This window comes from Strongylocentrotus purpuratus, unplaced genomic scaffold (genome assembly GCF_000002235.5).
Source record: "Strongylocentrotus purpuratus isolate Spur 01 unplaced genomic scaffold, Spur_5.0 spur5_scaffold_11, whole genome shotgun sequence".
In the NCBI taxonomy this organism is placed as follows: domain Eukaryota; kingdom Metazoa; phylum Echinodermata; class Echinoidea; order Camarodonta; family Strongylocentrotidae; genus Strongylocentrotus; species Strongylocentrotus purpuratus.
Window position 1 is genome coordinate 4,495,046 of NW_022145596.1, and position 17,418 is coordinate 4,512,463.

The window sequence follows — 17,418 nt, forward strand, 5'->3', positions numbered from 1 at the left end:
CAATGCACGCAGTCTTCTTACTTTTAATCTTTAGGTTGAGAAGCAACGAGAGTCCATTTTCCGAGCATCTAAAGTTCCTAAAAAAACTCTCTTTCGGCTGTCAGATGAGTTTTTACACGTCCACAAGAACTTCAGAAGAAGGGCGAAATGTATGAAAAAGCAAGTGCTTTTGATCGTATTTTCAGAAGTTTGCTGCTATCCAAATTTTTCACCAGAGGATGGGGGAATCCAGCGACAATCAAACGGTGAGTAGAACGGAGCCGCCCCGCTCCACCGGCCTACGATCTCGCACGCACGCACCTCCTTTTGCCAGACGGCAAATGCAATGGGGCGGGTCAAAATAAGAAAGAAAGACAAAGAAAAGGAAAGAAAAGGGATCTGAACTAAGATTTGAAAGAGAGGAAGAACATGATAAATGATAAACATGAATGATGAATGCAGGCAATGCAGCTTTGGAATGGTGTAAAAGCTAGACTTGAATTTAAAAGTTAAAAAAAACTTTAAAAAAGTTGAATAGATCTATTAATTTATTAATATTAATAATATAATAATTAATAATAAGATACAGATGCTGAGTAAGACTGAAGTAAAACTAAAAGGTACAAGAAAGAAGAACAAAGTTGCTCAACTGAGCCTTTGTTCTCACTGCTTGTCACTGCTTCTCACTGTCACATGCACCAATTGTGTGAGGTCTTGACTGGGTTGGGCAAATTAAAACTTTTCTTCAGACTGAACTAAAAGCAGAAGAAAAGTTCAGAGTCGGCAAAATGAAGAAGGGATAATGAAGAAAACAGAAATTAATCATGAAGAATGATCAATAAAGAAAGTGAGTAAGTCAAGTCCTACCTCATGATTTAGACTTGGGTCTGTCTATGATCAATAGATGAATGGTAAAATTATGTGCAATGATGTGCATGCACTCTTATTTGTTTAATATCTTGTACTGAAATAGTGAAATGAAGTACCTGGATAATCAGGTCAAAAGCTTTCAATTTGTTAATATGAGGTCAATGTCACTGCAATAAAGCTAACCAAACACTATATACAATCCTTCTGCAATCCAATTTTCTAAGAAATGTAAATTAAACATTAGATATTGAACTTGAAAGTTAAACAAATTCATCTTCCAAAATGAGATTCGGAATGATCATCTGTATACTAACAACTTGAATTCTAGTGCATTGCAGCCTTTTAAAGTTTTACTGAGTTAGAATAATCAACTTCAAATTGTAGACAATCAGGCAACTACATTTAGTCTGGACTCTGAAGTCACTTCAATTCTCTGTAAGATTTAGATATTTCTCGAAGCAAGAAAGCCTGAAATGTTATTATTCACATGAATTTTCAGAACATTGATCATTAGATTTTACATGTTTGGATGTCCATATCAAGTGCTTTTGCAAATTCTTCGAAAATGGGTTCGTTCCCAGGCAGGTATTATGGTATGCAACAGACTTAAGATCTTTAAAAAATGACCTCAAATATTAATTTCTTGGAGAGTGGCTTCCCCCCCCCCCCCCCCATTGCAAGAAAAACAAGCTCTTCAAAGTTTGCAGTTTCCTTGTTAGCCATTCTGTCATCATAGTCAGCATGTCAGCATAGTAAATATCAATTGACCTGCATAATGCAGCTGATGGTGTTGCAAAATGACTGGCTATTGTACAGCCAGGGCCATTGGCAATTTGGCATTGATGCAAACATCAGCCATCTTGTTACTCCAGCATCTGAAACATGATTTCTTGGAGCAGTTCTATGTACCGGTATGTCTTTGTATTTTTTTTTTAAACAAGTGGCTGAGCTTTGTCTGAGTAAGCAACAACTTTTGTATGCCAAATGTTGCTTGACAAAAGAAGCTGCTCAACTGTTTGAAACAGCTAAACTTCCTAAGCTGAACCAAATATCTTGTCTAAATATGTTATCAGAGAACATCCATTCATTTGAATGCATAACAAAATAGTTGATTGTTGGGAAATAATCATGCATTTCACAGGCAGATGTTCTAAATACTGTAGCTGGAATACACATCAGTGGGTATCTAAGAAGTTGTCACTATGAATATGACGGACAAAGAAAGCGGACAAAATATACAGTTCCTCACACTATGAAAATGACGCACAAAGAAAGCGGACAAAATATACAGTTCCTCAGGTAGACAAAGGAACATCCCTTCACTGCTATTATGTAAAAAGGTGAATATGCATGTGACACCTGTTCTACACATTTTTACATAATAGCAGTGAAGGGATGTTCCTTTGTCTACCTGAGGAACTGTATATTTTGTCCGCTTTCTTTGTCAGTCATATTCATAGTGTCATTCTACACTCAACACTTTCTGCGGTAGACAAAGGAACATCCCTTCACTGCTATTATGTAAAAATCTGTAGAACAGGTGAATATGCATGTGACACCTGTTCTACAGGTTTTTTTACATAATAGCAGTGAAGGGATGTTCCTTTGTCTACCATAGCAATTGTTGAGGGTAGAATGAGGAACTGTATACTTTGTCCGCTTTCTTTGTCCTTCATAGTGTGTACTCTTACTTCACCATTTCAATCACAATGTCGACTCTACCACAGGAGAATGGCTAGCACAGAAACTGCAAAACTGTGGAGAGATTGTTTCCATTGCTAAGTATTCAAATACACAAATGTAGGAGTAATTTCAAGATATTTTGAAGTGCCATACTATTTTTATTAAGACTATCAGCTATTTCACTGTCAGGTGTTTTATCATTTCTCTGGCAGGGATGTTCTGATTAAATTATTACGCATGTACATTTTATGTGTGGGTCGGTTGCTAGGACTTTGCCTGAAAAATACTTTGCATTGTCATGGTAGAGCACTTCTGCACTCAATGCTAGGTTGGTTGAGTATCAAGCAAGCTAGGGCAAGGTGGTGTATGTTTGTACAAGTGCAGCCATTTTTGTTTGAATGTGTTTGGCATCATGATTGCTGCAAGGTTTTTGCTGCGCAATGCTTACCAGAGGGCAATGTCTAGATGTCAGAGCAGACAGCCTGCTGATCCAGCCATTTTTATTATTTCACAAACAGACTGTTATTTTGTTTATAAGTTATCAAATGAATATCCAGGTAAATTTATGATTTGATATTAATCATTAACATTTTATGAGCTCGTACACGTACATGTAGCTATAATAAAGTAGTATAAATGGAAGTGGCACCTACATGTAGTATAAAAACAGTTTTATTGCATATTGAAACACTTATTATGGCATTCTCATTCACTTTGTACGTAACAGTTCATTGCATGCTTTGCCTATGGTGGATTCCACCTTCCCTTAGACATTACACACAAGTGTTGGTGTACACACTCAATAACTACATGCTAATTTCTGAGAAGGCCCTTACTTTTTTTGTATTGAATACTATGAATAGTTTGTATTTCTCATTTATGAGAAGAAAGTGATTCTGTATAGACATTCATATTTTTTGTAGGTATTGGATTTGACAGTTATTTCCGTTATCACATGTACATTATCTAGAATAAGTCATAATGTTGCAGATTTTTTTGACAGCCCTTTACTTTGTTATTTTAATAATGTAACAAATGCTCTCAGATAAACTTTTTTATTCCAAAAATATAAATATCTATTTTTTAGATGACCATTTTTATTCTTGATTTTGAGGCAGCAACTGTCTTTAACCTTGCATTATAAGTTTACAATTTATGTCTTGACTGCATGTATTCAATATTGTGATATGGTGAGGATCCACAACACCTCTTGAAGGAAGTCTGACAGGAAAGTTATGTAGGAGTACACGGTCAAATTGAATGACCTTTTACATCAGTGGGTCAGGTCTAAGTAATGGTTATCAAAGGGCGCGTTCATGCTTGATTTTGAAGGCAGAATGAGCGATTTGTAACGCTCATCGTAAACGCTCATCGTAATCGCAGTTCCACGGTGCACTGTTCATGCTCACTTCTCCAGGCAATTCTCCTTGGGTGGCCTTCAGCTGGATTCGCAAACCTGTGTGCGCATGTACGTAGACCCACTAGAGGTCAGTGCGTTGACCCCATTTAAACGCGTTTACAAATTGTAAACGCATCTTTTTGTGAGTTTACGATCGGCGATCGTGATCGCCGTTTTTCGGTGATTCTACAAAAGTGAGCATGAAGTTTGAACGCAAGCGTGTTTTAAAATAAACGCGTAACAGATGCCTGATTCTGGCCGTCAAAATCAAGCATGAACGCGCCCAAAGAAAGAAAACCAATTTCCTGTTTTTCACTTGACCTTAGACGGAACTTCAAAAAACCTGTATGGTATATGAAGTTAAGTAGAGTACAGTGAAAAACTGAAAATCGCTTTAATGTTACCTGCATAGAAAAGGCCACCTGTCTATATAGACCACATTTTTGTTTCCCCTGAAAGTCTGAAACCATGTTTCTCTTTGACATATTTGTTAAGATAAACCTGTCTAGAAAGATCACATGCCATAAAGACCTCTATTTATGTCTCCCTTACGCCGTCTCCAATTATACAGGTTGAACTGTACTAGCCTCCCCCCATTTGTTTAAATAGTTTGTTATTGTAATCATTAGGTTACTTTTCATGTTCTTTTTTCATGTTCTTTTTGATCTTGCAGGCAATTTGATTTTCTGAGAGTTCTGGCAGACCGTTCTTCGTGTCAACGCCTTGTCAATGAACATTACCCAGTCAACATAGACAGTGTAAGACATGATTTTTCAATATTTTCAATTGTTTTGTGATGACATTCTATTTGTAAACATCTTAAACGATGGCCTAGCTACTAAAGTGGAAGGTGGACTCTGGAATCGCAAATAAATGCTGAAAAAAGGAAAGAGAAAGAGATAGAGAATGAGAGAACGAGAGATATGGAGATGGGAAAGGTACAATGACAAGAAGATAGGATGATACCATGCCCATTCTCCTCCCGAATTGTTAGCCTTGTTCTATATCATTTTATTCTCCAGATAACCTCCTCCCCTCTCGCCCGTATGGCTGGGTTTATGCTACACCATTGTCATTTAATTGGACAAATAATAAGAATGTTAAGAATGTTTGAAATGTAAAATCACTAAATCTTTGTGAATCTCAAATTGGCAATTTAGCCAGTGGATTGCGACTTATTCATGGTGAACTCTCCAGCTCTTGGTCACTTCTAAAAAATCATAAATTTCTGTTTTTTCTTTAGTAAGCACCATCTCCTGTGGTGCACTGACTATATATTATAGGTAGCAGATTATTATATGCCCTCCAAATAGGGCTCAAATTAAATTAAATTAAATCACGGGGGCTCTTTTAGTGCTGACGGGGGCTCTTATTTTAATACAAATTTCCATTGGATTGATACCCATTAGTTAGTAGATATAAGGTAGATGCAGGCGCGGATCCAGCGGGGGTGAGCGGGCCTTGCCCCTTCCCCCCCCCCCCTTCCGCAAAAGAGAGAGAGAGAGAGAGAGAGAGAGAGAGAGAGAGAGAGAAGGAAAAGAGGGAAAAGAGGGAAAGGGGAAGAGGAGAGAAAGGGAAAGAAAGAAGAGGAAGAAGAAATGAAAAGGGGGAAGGAGACTGAGGGGGGGGGGGGCGAAAGGGCCTTGCCTCCCAGGCTTTTGCCTCCCCCCAATAAAACAAAATACGAGAGAAGGAAGGAAGGAAATGGAAAGAAAAAAGGAAAAGAGGAGATAAAGGGAAGGAAAATTGAGGAAAAGTAAAGAAAAGAAGGGGGATATCATGCAGTTGCAATTTTCCCGCCAACAAGTTGCGGATGGGGATGGGTCAAAAGGCCTTTGCCTCCCCCCGCCCCCGCTAAAAAAAAAGAGAGAGAAGGAAGGAAAAGGAAAAAAGGAGAGCTAAAAGGGACCAAAAAAGAGGAAGAAGAAAAAAAGGGTGAAAAGAATTTCGATGCGGTGTTCGAGTAGAATTCTGTGAGATGATGATATACTTTCTCGTAGCTTGATGTGACGAAGTGTCTCTATCCAGATATCTGTTGATAGTATAATAGAATATAGAAGCCTGATATGACCTTCTGCTCGTAACCGACAAGTCACCGTGTTAAAATTAAATTGCAAAAAGTGTTCAACAACACGATGGTGGATGAAACTTTCTAACATTCAAAGATATATGACCTTCAGACCATATTGTTTCATTATTTTTTATTCAATCAATCAACGTCAAAGAATTGATTTATCATCGCACTTCAATCTATTATTTCACCTTTTAATGTACTTTCATTCTTATGCATCACGAAAGAACACTGAATTGGATTCTTCAATGTTTGTTTTGATTAATTTCCTCCCCTTTCCTTCTCCCTGTTTAATACTGATAAAATTTTCAATTTTTCTTAATCAGGGCAAAATATTATTTTCATATTTTCTTTATGCAAGACAGGGAAAGAGAGAGAGAGAGAGAGAGAGAGAGAGAGAGAGAGAGAGAAAATTAAGTGAGAATTATCGAGTACAACTATGAATTGCATCCTTTTCAATATCATTCAATTCGCTGAAAATATTCAGAATATGAATATGATAAATCCACATAATACACCAACGCTGATCAACGCATCCAATGCTCCAACCATAGCCCATATGTCAATGCACCATATTTATCAAATATGAAAAGATTTTTAATTAAATTTGAAGAAAAATCAAATTTACAATGCACTGACAGGCATCAGTTGAAATCATGATTTCTCTGTGACTGGATTAGCACTAGTTTCTGAGGGACCAGTCACTGAAGAGGAGATAAAGGGAAGGAAAATTGAGGAAGAAGTAAAGAAAAGAAGGGGGATATCATGCAGTTGCAATTTTCCCGCCAAGAAGTTGCGGATGGGGGTGGGTCAAAAGGCCTTTGCCTCCCCCCGCCCCCGCTAAAAAAAAAGAGAGAGAAGGAAGGAAAAGGAAAAAAGGAGAGCTAAAAGGGACCAAAAAAGAGGAAGAAGAAAAAAAAGGGTGAAAAGAATTTCGATGCGGTGTCGAGTAGAATTCTGTGAGATGATGATATACTTTCTCGTAGCTTGATGTGACGAAGTGTCTCTATCCAGATATCTGTTGATAGTATAATAGAATATAGAAGCCTGATATGACCTTCTGCTCGTAACCGACAAGTCACCGCATTAAAATTAAATTGCAAATAGTGTTCAACAACACGATGGTGGATGAAACTTTCTAACATTCAAAGATATATGACCTTCAGACCATATATTGTTTCATTATTTTTTATTCAATCAATCAACGTCAAAGAATTGATTTATCATCGCACTTCAATTTATTATTTCACCTTTTAATGTACTTTCATTCTTATGCATCACGAAAGAACACTGAATTGGATTCTTCAATGTTTGTTTTGATTAATTTCCTCCCCTTTCCTTCTCCCTGTTTAATACTGATAAAATTTTCAATTTTTCTTAATCAAGGCAAAATATTATTTTCATATTTTCTTTATGCAAGACAGGGAAAGAGAGAGAGAGAGAGAATATGTTAAGTGAGAATTATCGAGTACAACTATGAATTGCATCCTTTTCAATATTTTTCAATTCACTGAAGATCTTTATTTTATAATTCCACGGAGGCGATTTTTAATTTTGCAATCGCCCCCGTGGACAACCTGATTGGGGCGATTATGGAGCTCACGGGGGCGAATCGCCCATCGCCCCCGTGTATTTTGAGCGCTGCCTCCAAAAGAAAAGATCATCCATAAGTTGTAATACATTTTGAATATTTTGCATTTTATCCACTCTCTATAATTTTAACAAATGGCAGACTAGCAATTCACAAATTCAGCCATTTTTGAAAGTCCCATAAGTTTTAATGATGATAACTTTGAAAAAAGGCCACTCTTCAAATCCATTTCTCTGTACCCATCACAGGATGTGGAGAAGGGTGATGTCCGGATCGTTGATGGGAACTTCAGGTCCCCATTTGACAGGTACCTTCCTGATATCATGCCAAAGGAGGTCAAAACAGCAAGGTGAGATGCTTTTAAAGGGAGTGTAGCTTGGCAAATACTGGTTAACGCCATCTATGACTTCTTTTGAACAACTGCACATAAACTAATAGACTTGATTATAATGGTCGCCCTAGCGTTCGCGAAACAGACCAAAGTTCTCCTCACGCATCGATTTCTTGTATGTTGCACGCACGTGAATACTGCGGTTGCGTCGTCTGTAGACATATTATACCCGATTGGCCCCAAGTCAGGCCACAGGAAAGACACATTGTCTCGTCATGCTACACCCCCTGTAAATCTTTAAAAAATTGGTTCAGTGTATGCCATGTTTGTACATTCAAATAATGTGAACACAATAAACTTTAGAACTGTCTGAAGCCACGACTTGTAGCAGAGTTGCTTTGGATAATTCTAAAGTTATCAAGAATGCTAATGTCAACTAGCGAATGAACGACAGCTGTATGTTAATTGTTTTTTATAAAAATGTGAATAAATGAATGCTAATCAGCCAATTTGCATGTGATGTAACCTATGAACCTCACTGCCCTTGCCTGTCAATATGCCATTTTTGTAATGTAACCAAATTTAGTACGTAAGTATTTTTGAAGTTCCTCAATACAAATTATTTCATTCACCTGTTTAATAGTAGTATTTCAATAGACAGAATCCGAACTGCATACATTAGTTGTTGCCAGGTAGGACAGATTTTATGGCTTGATCTACCTAGCAACACTTAATATATGCAGTTCAGATTCTGACTATAGGAATACTTTTATTCTTATCAGGTGAATGAAATAATATATATTGAGGCCCTTCACAAAGACTTATGCATTAAATTTGGTTACATTACAAAAATGGCCTATTCAGGTGGAGGCCCTATTCTTGTACTTGAATGCTTTGCAAAAGCTATTGCATTCACCTTTCAAAAAGTGGTTGTATTTGAGAAGTCAGAAAACAGATTGCATGCACTAGGTGCTGGTGTTTTAGAAAGCCTAACACAAGGTATTATAAAATAGTCATGCACTGTTTATGATATATTCCTACACTAGTATTGTGACCTCATAAAAGCTATTGCATGGAGAATACAGATGGCTGTAGAAGAGGCCTTTATTGAGTTCAATTTCATGTGAAGTGGTCTGTCTAACACGGGGGCTTCTTGTTTTACAATATGGAAAACTTCTCCCCAATCTACATTTAGTTGTGAGGATACACTACACTAGTTATAGCTAAAATCATGTGTAAGAATACAGTTATTTCATGACTGTTGATTGATTTTCCAGGTTTCAACTGATAGTACCCACACAATGGCGCACCGAGAAGAAACCAGTGTGCATCCACATGGCAGGAACAGGCGACCATGTAAGTATATGTAGCTATCACACTTACTTAAGGAAGGAACTCTAGATACCATAATAGGAATTCAGTGGGGAAACTGAAATCATGTTTGTTTCTTACTTGTTACTAAGTAAATGTAATGTACTTGACAGATTTTAAGCCTATATTGAAGAAAGACGTGACTCATCTGAGGACCTACACATTGTACTTTTAAAGTTATCCAAAAGACGTATGCCCGCCCCCCCCCCACTCAGTGATATTTAGGGTATGCATAAGCGTGTTCCCAGCACCCCCCCCCCCCCCTTTTCAGCAAAAGTCTGGTGTGTAAATTTGATACGGGTAGACCTTTTTCTTTTGTTATACAAGCCTTTTTAGCAAAAGTCCGGTGTGTAAAGTCAACGCGGGTAGACCTTTTTCTTTTGTTACGAGCCAGAGATTTTGGGAACATGCATGGTATCCCTCCGTTCCCAGAGTGGGGGGGGGGGGGGCCGGGGATGTATGTCAGTTTTTAATTGTGGTCAGTTAGAACACTGGTAGGTTCTAGGTGAAGATGGAGAGCTTACTACTTTATAAAATCACTTTTAAACATTTTTGATGGTTCACAAATCTGCAGTGGCTATATCTAGAGAGAGGGGGAGGATTTTTTTTAAGCAGTTCTACCTAATGCCTCAGTCACACCTTTGCGTATTTGGCTTGCGTATTGCTGCGTATTTATGGCAAGCCGTTTTAACATTTATTCCTATTTCATGATATCAAGAATTACCATCGGTTTACAACAGAAAATAATTTCTTAATATCAAGAAATAGGAATAAATGTTAAAACGGCTTGCCATAAAAACGCAGCAATGCGCAAGCCAACTACGCAATGGTATGACTGAAGCATTAGGCTTTAAAAGGGCTGAGAGACATACACGTACCGATACATTGAAAAAGTTTTAAATTTTTAAAAAGTTAACAAAAGAAGAATTATTAGAGATATTAATGATATTTCTATGTCATAATATGGAACTATTTAACAAAAAAACAAAAAATTAGTAAAAGAATATGAAGGTAGAAAATTAAATTTTGTTTCCCCCTTCCAAATATCTTGTAATGTGTGATGTCTTTATTTTCAGTTTTTCTGGAGGCGGAGAACGTTCCTTGCCAGGCCTCTCATCAAGGAATATGGTATTGGATCATTGCTGATTGAGAATCCTTTCTATGGATACAGGAAGCCCAAAGAACAGCTGTAAGTACTCAAAGAGGCATCATAGACAGGTTTACCAAATTTTCAGATTTATGGATGTTTCTTTCCTGGGGACCTATTGACAAGATTTCCATTAAGCTGCTGATAATGAATGAACTACAATACTTGGAATCCAGTGGGCATACATTACACTTTGCTATATCAGGCAAGCGACAAGATTTCAGATTGTCAAGAGCAACCTTTATTTAAAAAGACTCCATTCATCTTTTCAATTACCGTTTGAGCCAGTAACTACAATCTATGTGTCATCAATAAACTTAGCAATAAAAACGATGCCGGTAATAATTATACTACTCAAAATGGTAATCGATAATAATAATAATAATAATAATAATAATACAAATGACAATAATAATGATTTATGTATTTATTATCATTTTAAGATTTACTATGGAATAATCATTGATATTAAATAATTTAGCTTCATATTTTGTAAAATGGAATCTGATATTACCTCTTTAACCACCATATATACCGTGGCTTACATATATATTACCTCATCTATTGTATGTTTATCATATGTGTATGTTTATCACTGTCCTGTAATATTTCATTTATATATCTGTATCGCAATACTCTGTAACCAGTGGAAAACAAATTTCCTGAAAAGGACAATAAATTACTATACTTATAAAATTTGAATAGGTTAATAGTAAACCAGTAAACACAGTTCATATTTCTGGACATGGAAGATAACGATAGTTTACAGAAATCATACTTCATAATGAAAGAAACAGATTACCTACCAATATCTTCCAGAGTCTTGTAGTTTTCCAAACTGCATTTTTCTATCTTACCCAAATTACTTCTTCTAAATGAATTCTTTGGCTTGAATTCATAAAGATTTTTTTTTACCTTGGTCTTGTAACCTAAAGCTTAGCAATTGATCCTATGATTGCATATAGTGATCAATGCCATCAATCATGAAAATCAATTGTGGGATCCATTGCTATTAAAGCTTTGCGTTATGGTTTAATTAAGTTCTTTTATTTTTAAAGCTTTAAAGCTCCACTACACTACTTATAGCTACTTGCGCCCTGTATATAGCAAACAATGCCTAATTAGTGACCATTGGCCCCCCATGATCCCCTTTTTCTTATGTTGATTGAGAGCTGATTTGTTGAGATAACCACCTTTCAGTGACCATGCAGGGAGGTCTAATCCCTCCTGGTCAAACTAGTGCAGTGGGGCTTTAAGAGGGAGCTCATGCAACCAGACCCCCAAAAATGTCATTCCTGATCCCTTGCAAGAAAAGGTTTTACCATACGATTTTATTTTCAGACGGTCCAGCTTGCGGCATGTGAACGATCTGTTTGTGATGGGAGGAGGTCTAATCCTAGAGGGGTTAGTTATGCTACACTGGTGTGAGAAGCAAGGCTTTGGACCACTGGGCCTTACAGGGATATCAATGGGTGGACATGTGAGTCAGTCTAATTCAAATCATTTCATAATGTTATGGGGCATTGTCAGAGTGGGGGGGGGGAGGGGTGACACCCCCTATTAAAATTGTTTTGGTTGGCAAACATTTTTACAGTCTGTCAACAAATCTCAAAAACTGCTTGTTAGGATGAAAATATTAGCATTTATCACATATGATAAAACAACATCCATTATTTTCCTTGTCAGCAAACGGCATAACTTAAATGTTGTGTTTTAGTATTCAGTTTTCTTTTGGCTTCTTTCATGAGCCTTAAACTAGCAAAAAGTGTTGGGTTTCGTAGTTTCACAGTAGACTGCCTATTCTTGATTTAACTTCAAATCTTGTGTACATGAAATCTGTTTGATATTTTCAGAATTTCCAACATAAAAAATTATGATTTAGTTTTCTCTTAATATTGCAATATCATCTACCATTTGACCCTAGATGGCATCTCTAGCTGCAACCAACTGGCACAAGCCCATCCCTCTGATCCCCTGTCTGTCCTGGAGCAGTGGTACCCCTGCCTTCACCAAGGGGGTGCTGAGTGGGTCCATCCCCTGGCCCGTCCTTGTAACCCAGTACCTGGGCCAACACTTGGAGTATGAGAGGGAGATTATGGGCAAGCTTCACAAGTGCCCAAAGGTAAGAGAAGGTGAATGAGTCAGAGTGTATGGTTTTACCAAGGATTGGGAGGAGGGGCAAAGATGAAATAAAGGGAGTTCTGTCCTGGATCGGTGCTACCCCTGTCTTTACCGAACAGGTGCTGAGTAAAGTAAAAGTAAAGAGGGTTTCATCCTTGAAAAGCTCCTTAAGGAGGGAGTACTTTCAATCAATTATTGGTGTGGTGGGGTGCGACCAACTCTTTACAGTGCCCTAGGTTTGAGGGGGAGTGATGACAAACATCATTTTATATGCATCTACGACATAATGGACATTGGTTGGAATCTGTTCCTGAAGAGGGGGGTGTGTGTGTGTATTGTGTTTTTACAGACGTGTGTCAATCAGATATGATTATTTACGTCTGGGGTCAGACTTCTAAACGTCACCATCTGAAAGACGTGACTCAGTTTCGAACCTGCGTCCTCGGCTGAATCAGTTTGTAACTTCCACTGTTAGCTGGATTACAGGTGCACGCCACAACGCCTAAATGGGGGGGGGGGGGCTCTACCTTTTGGGGGATTTTTACACCCAGAATTTGTTTGTATCTGCTTATTGAAAAATCAGGTAAAACTTTTAATTTTCTTTTCTTTTCTTTTTGATACAGACGGATTCCTTCACACTTGGACAGGAGTTTGTCTGGAACTATCCAGAGAGTCTTGATGATCTCAACGGCATGCAACGATCTACAGACGACCAACGACCAAAAACACCTCAACCTTCGTATCACAATGACTTTAAAGCAACGCCGTGTGAGGATAATAGCAAGAGTTCCGCCCAGGAGTCCATTTTGAGTGCAATAGATAATAGGCCGATGGGTAAGCTGGACTTGCAAGAAGCCGTTGGGATTTCATTAAATGGCCCATCGAACGGACTGCAAGCCAAGCCTGGTATAGATAGATTTTGCAGAGACGATGAAAGAGTACACCCTACACATGACTCAGAGACACATACCCACAGCATGCAAAGCACCACCTGTAATGGATCATCCATACCAGATAGCAAACTGCATGCTCATCTTACAAACGTAGATGCAGATACCAACAAAGAATCAACTTCAGATAGGAAAGACAAAGAAAGCCATTTTCGGTTTTCCACAAATAGTGATCATACAGCGAAGACCACAGTATCGGAGGAGAGCAGTACTGCAGGTACAAAGAAGAAGAAGAAAAGAACGAAAATCACTGGTAAGCACCTCATGAATGCAAATAGTGGGGGTATTAATGTAACCATTGAATTATTGGCTTACTTTGGCAAAGTTGCTGTGACAGAATTATTGCAAGAGTAAAAACATTGGGTCTGAAAATTCTCCTGCTGCAGAATACTGTTTGAAATGTTTACCCACAAATGTTTTGAATTGATGTGATGTTGCAGATTTAACAGCAAGCTTTTTTTCAGCATATTTTGCTGACCTTAGATGAGACAAAATATGAAATAAAGTGACATTCTTATGTCAGTTCATGTTCACAATTCCATACCTTGGACTTTCAAGAAAGCTGTGTTAATTAATCACTCACTCTTTTTGGCAATTGGTAAAGTTCATAGCTGCTTAAAGGGGAGGGAGGTCCACCGGGCACCCTGATATTAAGTTCGTTTTAATAGAAGCAGAAAAATGAGAGGAACATGTCAGTTAAAGTTTGAGCAAAATCTTTTTTTTTAAAAAGTTGTTAATTTTGAAGTTGCGATCAATCAAACACAAATTGGCTACTCTGTGATATATCTTGCTAAGTTCCCTCCCGACCCCCCACTACGTGAACGGAGGGATACCATGCATCTTCCCAAAATGTCCGGTAAAGGGGTACTTTTCACGCACCAAAGTCTGGCTCGTAGTACACAAAAATCCGGCCCGTATTGACTTTACACACCAGACTTAGGGGGGTGTTTTCAAAAGGAGGCAACATGCATATGCGTACCCTAAAGAACACTGAGTTTGGGGGGGGGGCCGGGGTTCCCTCCCCTTTTCCCTGTACTAAATAATTCAAACATTTCTATTTTGCCTAAAGAAAATGTTCAATCATACACACACCCTAACTATAGTTATTGCATATGTGTTTCTGCACGACCCCTGTACGAAACGAAACTATTCCTTCATTAAGAACTAAGAAAATGAAAGGTTATGACATTTTTGTACAGACCAAATTGGAGAGGACTTCGCAATATATGTCAGTGTCTTGCCAATTTATGTTTGATTGATGGCAACTTCAAGAACTTTCACTAATCCGTTTCTCTCATATTTTTGCTTCTATTAAAACCAAATTAATATCAGGGTGGACCTCCCCTTTAAATGGTTTTCTGTAAATGCTATCAGCATAGCTGATAACAAGATATACAGTGCATTTATTAGAACCACTTCAGAGAATTTTTTTGAGGAGAAATCTACACTCTTTGCTTTTCAATATACCGGTATGTGTACGTTCACAGGGTCATGCATCGATGACCATGCACCATTTTCCAGAGGGATACGTCTTTGGAAAGCATAGAGATTTTCAGACTACCAACCTAGAACATTTACCCCCCCCCCCCCCCATTGGACCACTACCCTCCACCCTCAGGGACACTTGATACTTCACAATGAGCCCCCCTCCCCGTTCCCCTTCCCTGCGTGCCATTAATCTTTGTCTTCATTTCAGATATGGAGAACTACCAGGAGCTGAAGAAGGAAGCCTTGGAGTTTATGCGAGGGGTGATGGATGTGACTACCTATGTGGGCAACTTCTCAACCCCTGTAGATTCCAGCTTGGTGATCGTCGTGAGCGCGTTGAAGGACGGCTACATCCCAAGGAAGGGGGTCCCTCCACTAGATGACATCTGGCCAGGAGTCGAGGTGAGTCTGTCATTTTTCTTGTCCCTCTTTCAATGACAAGTGAACTATCTGTGATACACTTCTTTTTTTTTATCTCGATTCGAATTTAAAGCCCCTCTGCACTAGTTTGGCATGGAGGGATTACACCTCCCTGCAAGTTCACTGGCAGGTGGTCTCATCAAACCAGCTCTCAATTAACATAAGAAAAAGGGCATCAACGGGTACCGCTTAGGCATTGTTGGCTGTATAGAGGGTGCAAGTAGCTATAAGTAGTGCAGTGGGGCTTTAAAAGAAAAAAAATCTCCCAACAATGGTTACCAACATGCTGAATGTTGATGAAATTAATTTTCTCATTTGCAATATTCCTTGTTTGCTGATGAATCAGAAATCATGTAGTCATGTATTGTATAGAGCATTATGAACTAATCCTCTTTTAAAATCTTTGTTGCTCTTACAGGTTCGATACATTGAGGGAGGACACATTGCAGCCTTCCTCTTCAAGCAGTCAGAATTCAGGTAATTTTCTGAACAAGTTAAAATGAAGAATGGGATTGAGATGTGTTAAACCCTCCAAAACAAGCTGTAAATTATACAGGGGAAATTGACCAATTGATATTCCTCATATCAGAACGTGCAAAAAAAATGCACATACCGAGTGGTTTCTGCTCTTATCGAGGCTATTTAAGCATCAATGAATGCAATTTTTAATTTGTTAACGAAATGACAAATCTGCATTTGATGTATTTTATTCAAGAAATTATCGGTGAACAGTTGCTTCCTCTCAATCCCGCAATGATCATTCTTCTGGTTGGCAAAATAATAGGCTCAATGAGGTCGTAGAGGTCAGCATAGTAATTGACGAGGGGGTATAGTATGATAAATCGAATGTCCAATCACCTCCTCTTTTTCTCATATAGCGTTTAGGCCCAACATCATTCACTGTGCTTGCACAGTTTGTGTGGAACGATTTCGGGGCAAGAGAAAGTAATGCTCCTATGAACTGTCGTAGGCATGTAGAACAGTGAAACTGCTCGGTTTAACAGGAACGATTAACAATGTTTTACTTTTTGTAGGGCGCGGGATTCAGCTTGTAATAGCTGAATCTCGTTTTAAGAAGCTCATACGGCCATAGAATTACAAGTAAATTAGATTTGGCACATGATGATATCCTTGTTATAAGCGTTACCTCATTATATCGAGTATACCAAGCATGCAGTTTTTACCTGGGCCTATCCTTACATCCTTGTCTAAAAAAGGCTCTAGTATTCTACAAATTATTGCATAATTGATCTTGAATGATTATTTGCTTCATGCGAAACTGTCCTGTTTAGTATTCTGTGTAATTGACAAACTTCCTTTACCCTTTTCTCCTTCCTGCAGGAAAGCTATAAACGATGCCTTCAACAAGTACACAATCAAGTATGAGAGCGTACCCACGTCAGAGAGCAAAACGGACATAAAGTCATGACAGGAAAAGAACTAAATGGGAAGGATTTGGATAAAGTCAATTCCAAGCATTATGGAATGACATTTTCAGAATACGGAATATTCAATATTATGTGAAAGTATATCTTATCATATTAATTTTGTTCATAGAAGTTTTAATTTTAAGAACCGTATGATCTGATTGTTTTTATTTGATATAGAGAATGTATATACATATATCGCGTAACTTGTACCTTGTGTTCGTCTCTTCCGAAAGGTCTGAGAGTATAGAGTATAGATTTGTGTATTTCAGGGGTTATGCTATTTGATTTAGTTTTGGGGTTGCAGGTGGATGTATACACATTAATTGAAACAATAGTGCATGGCCATTTTGTGAACTAAATTCAACTTTTCTTGTGTATGTTTTTTTCTGAAATCATGCATGTTCATTTCCCTGTGCAGCTGTCAAATAAAAATCATGATTTCAGCAAATTTTAGTCTTGTACGTTTTAAATAATTATGTATATTTTTTTAATGTCATTATTCTGCCAATTGGATACGACAGTTCTTTAAAATGTATCTGAATCTACCTACCACCTGCCCTGGACAAG

General features: G+C 38.0%; 1 protein-coding gene across 1 annotated transcript; it reads left to right on the forward strand.

Moving 5' to 3' along the window:
- Positions 1-9: 9 nt before the first annotated feature.
- Positions 10-17,299, forward strand: LOC575850 (protein ABHD18). Its single transcript, XM_776224.5, has 11 exons — positions 10-245; positions 4,605-4,689; positions 7,842-7,942; positions 9,202-9,280; positions 10,372-10,484; positions 11,784-11,922; positions 12,367-12,564; positions 13,187-13,766; positions 15,210-15,403; positions 15,840-15,898; positions 16,763-17,299. Exons 1-11 carry the CDS (start codon positions 148-150, stop codon positions 16,848-16,850), a joined length of 1,734 nt encoding a protein of 577 aa, XP_781317.4. The 5' UTR covers positions 10-147; the 3' UTR covers positions 16,851-17,299.
- Positions 17,300-17,418: the final 119 nt, after the last annotated feature.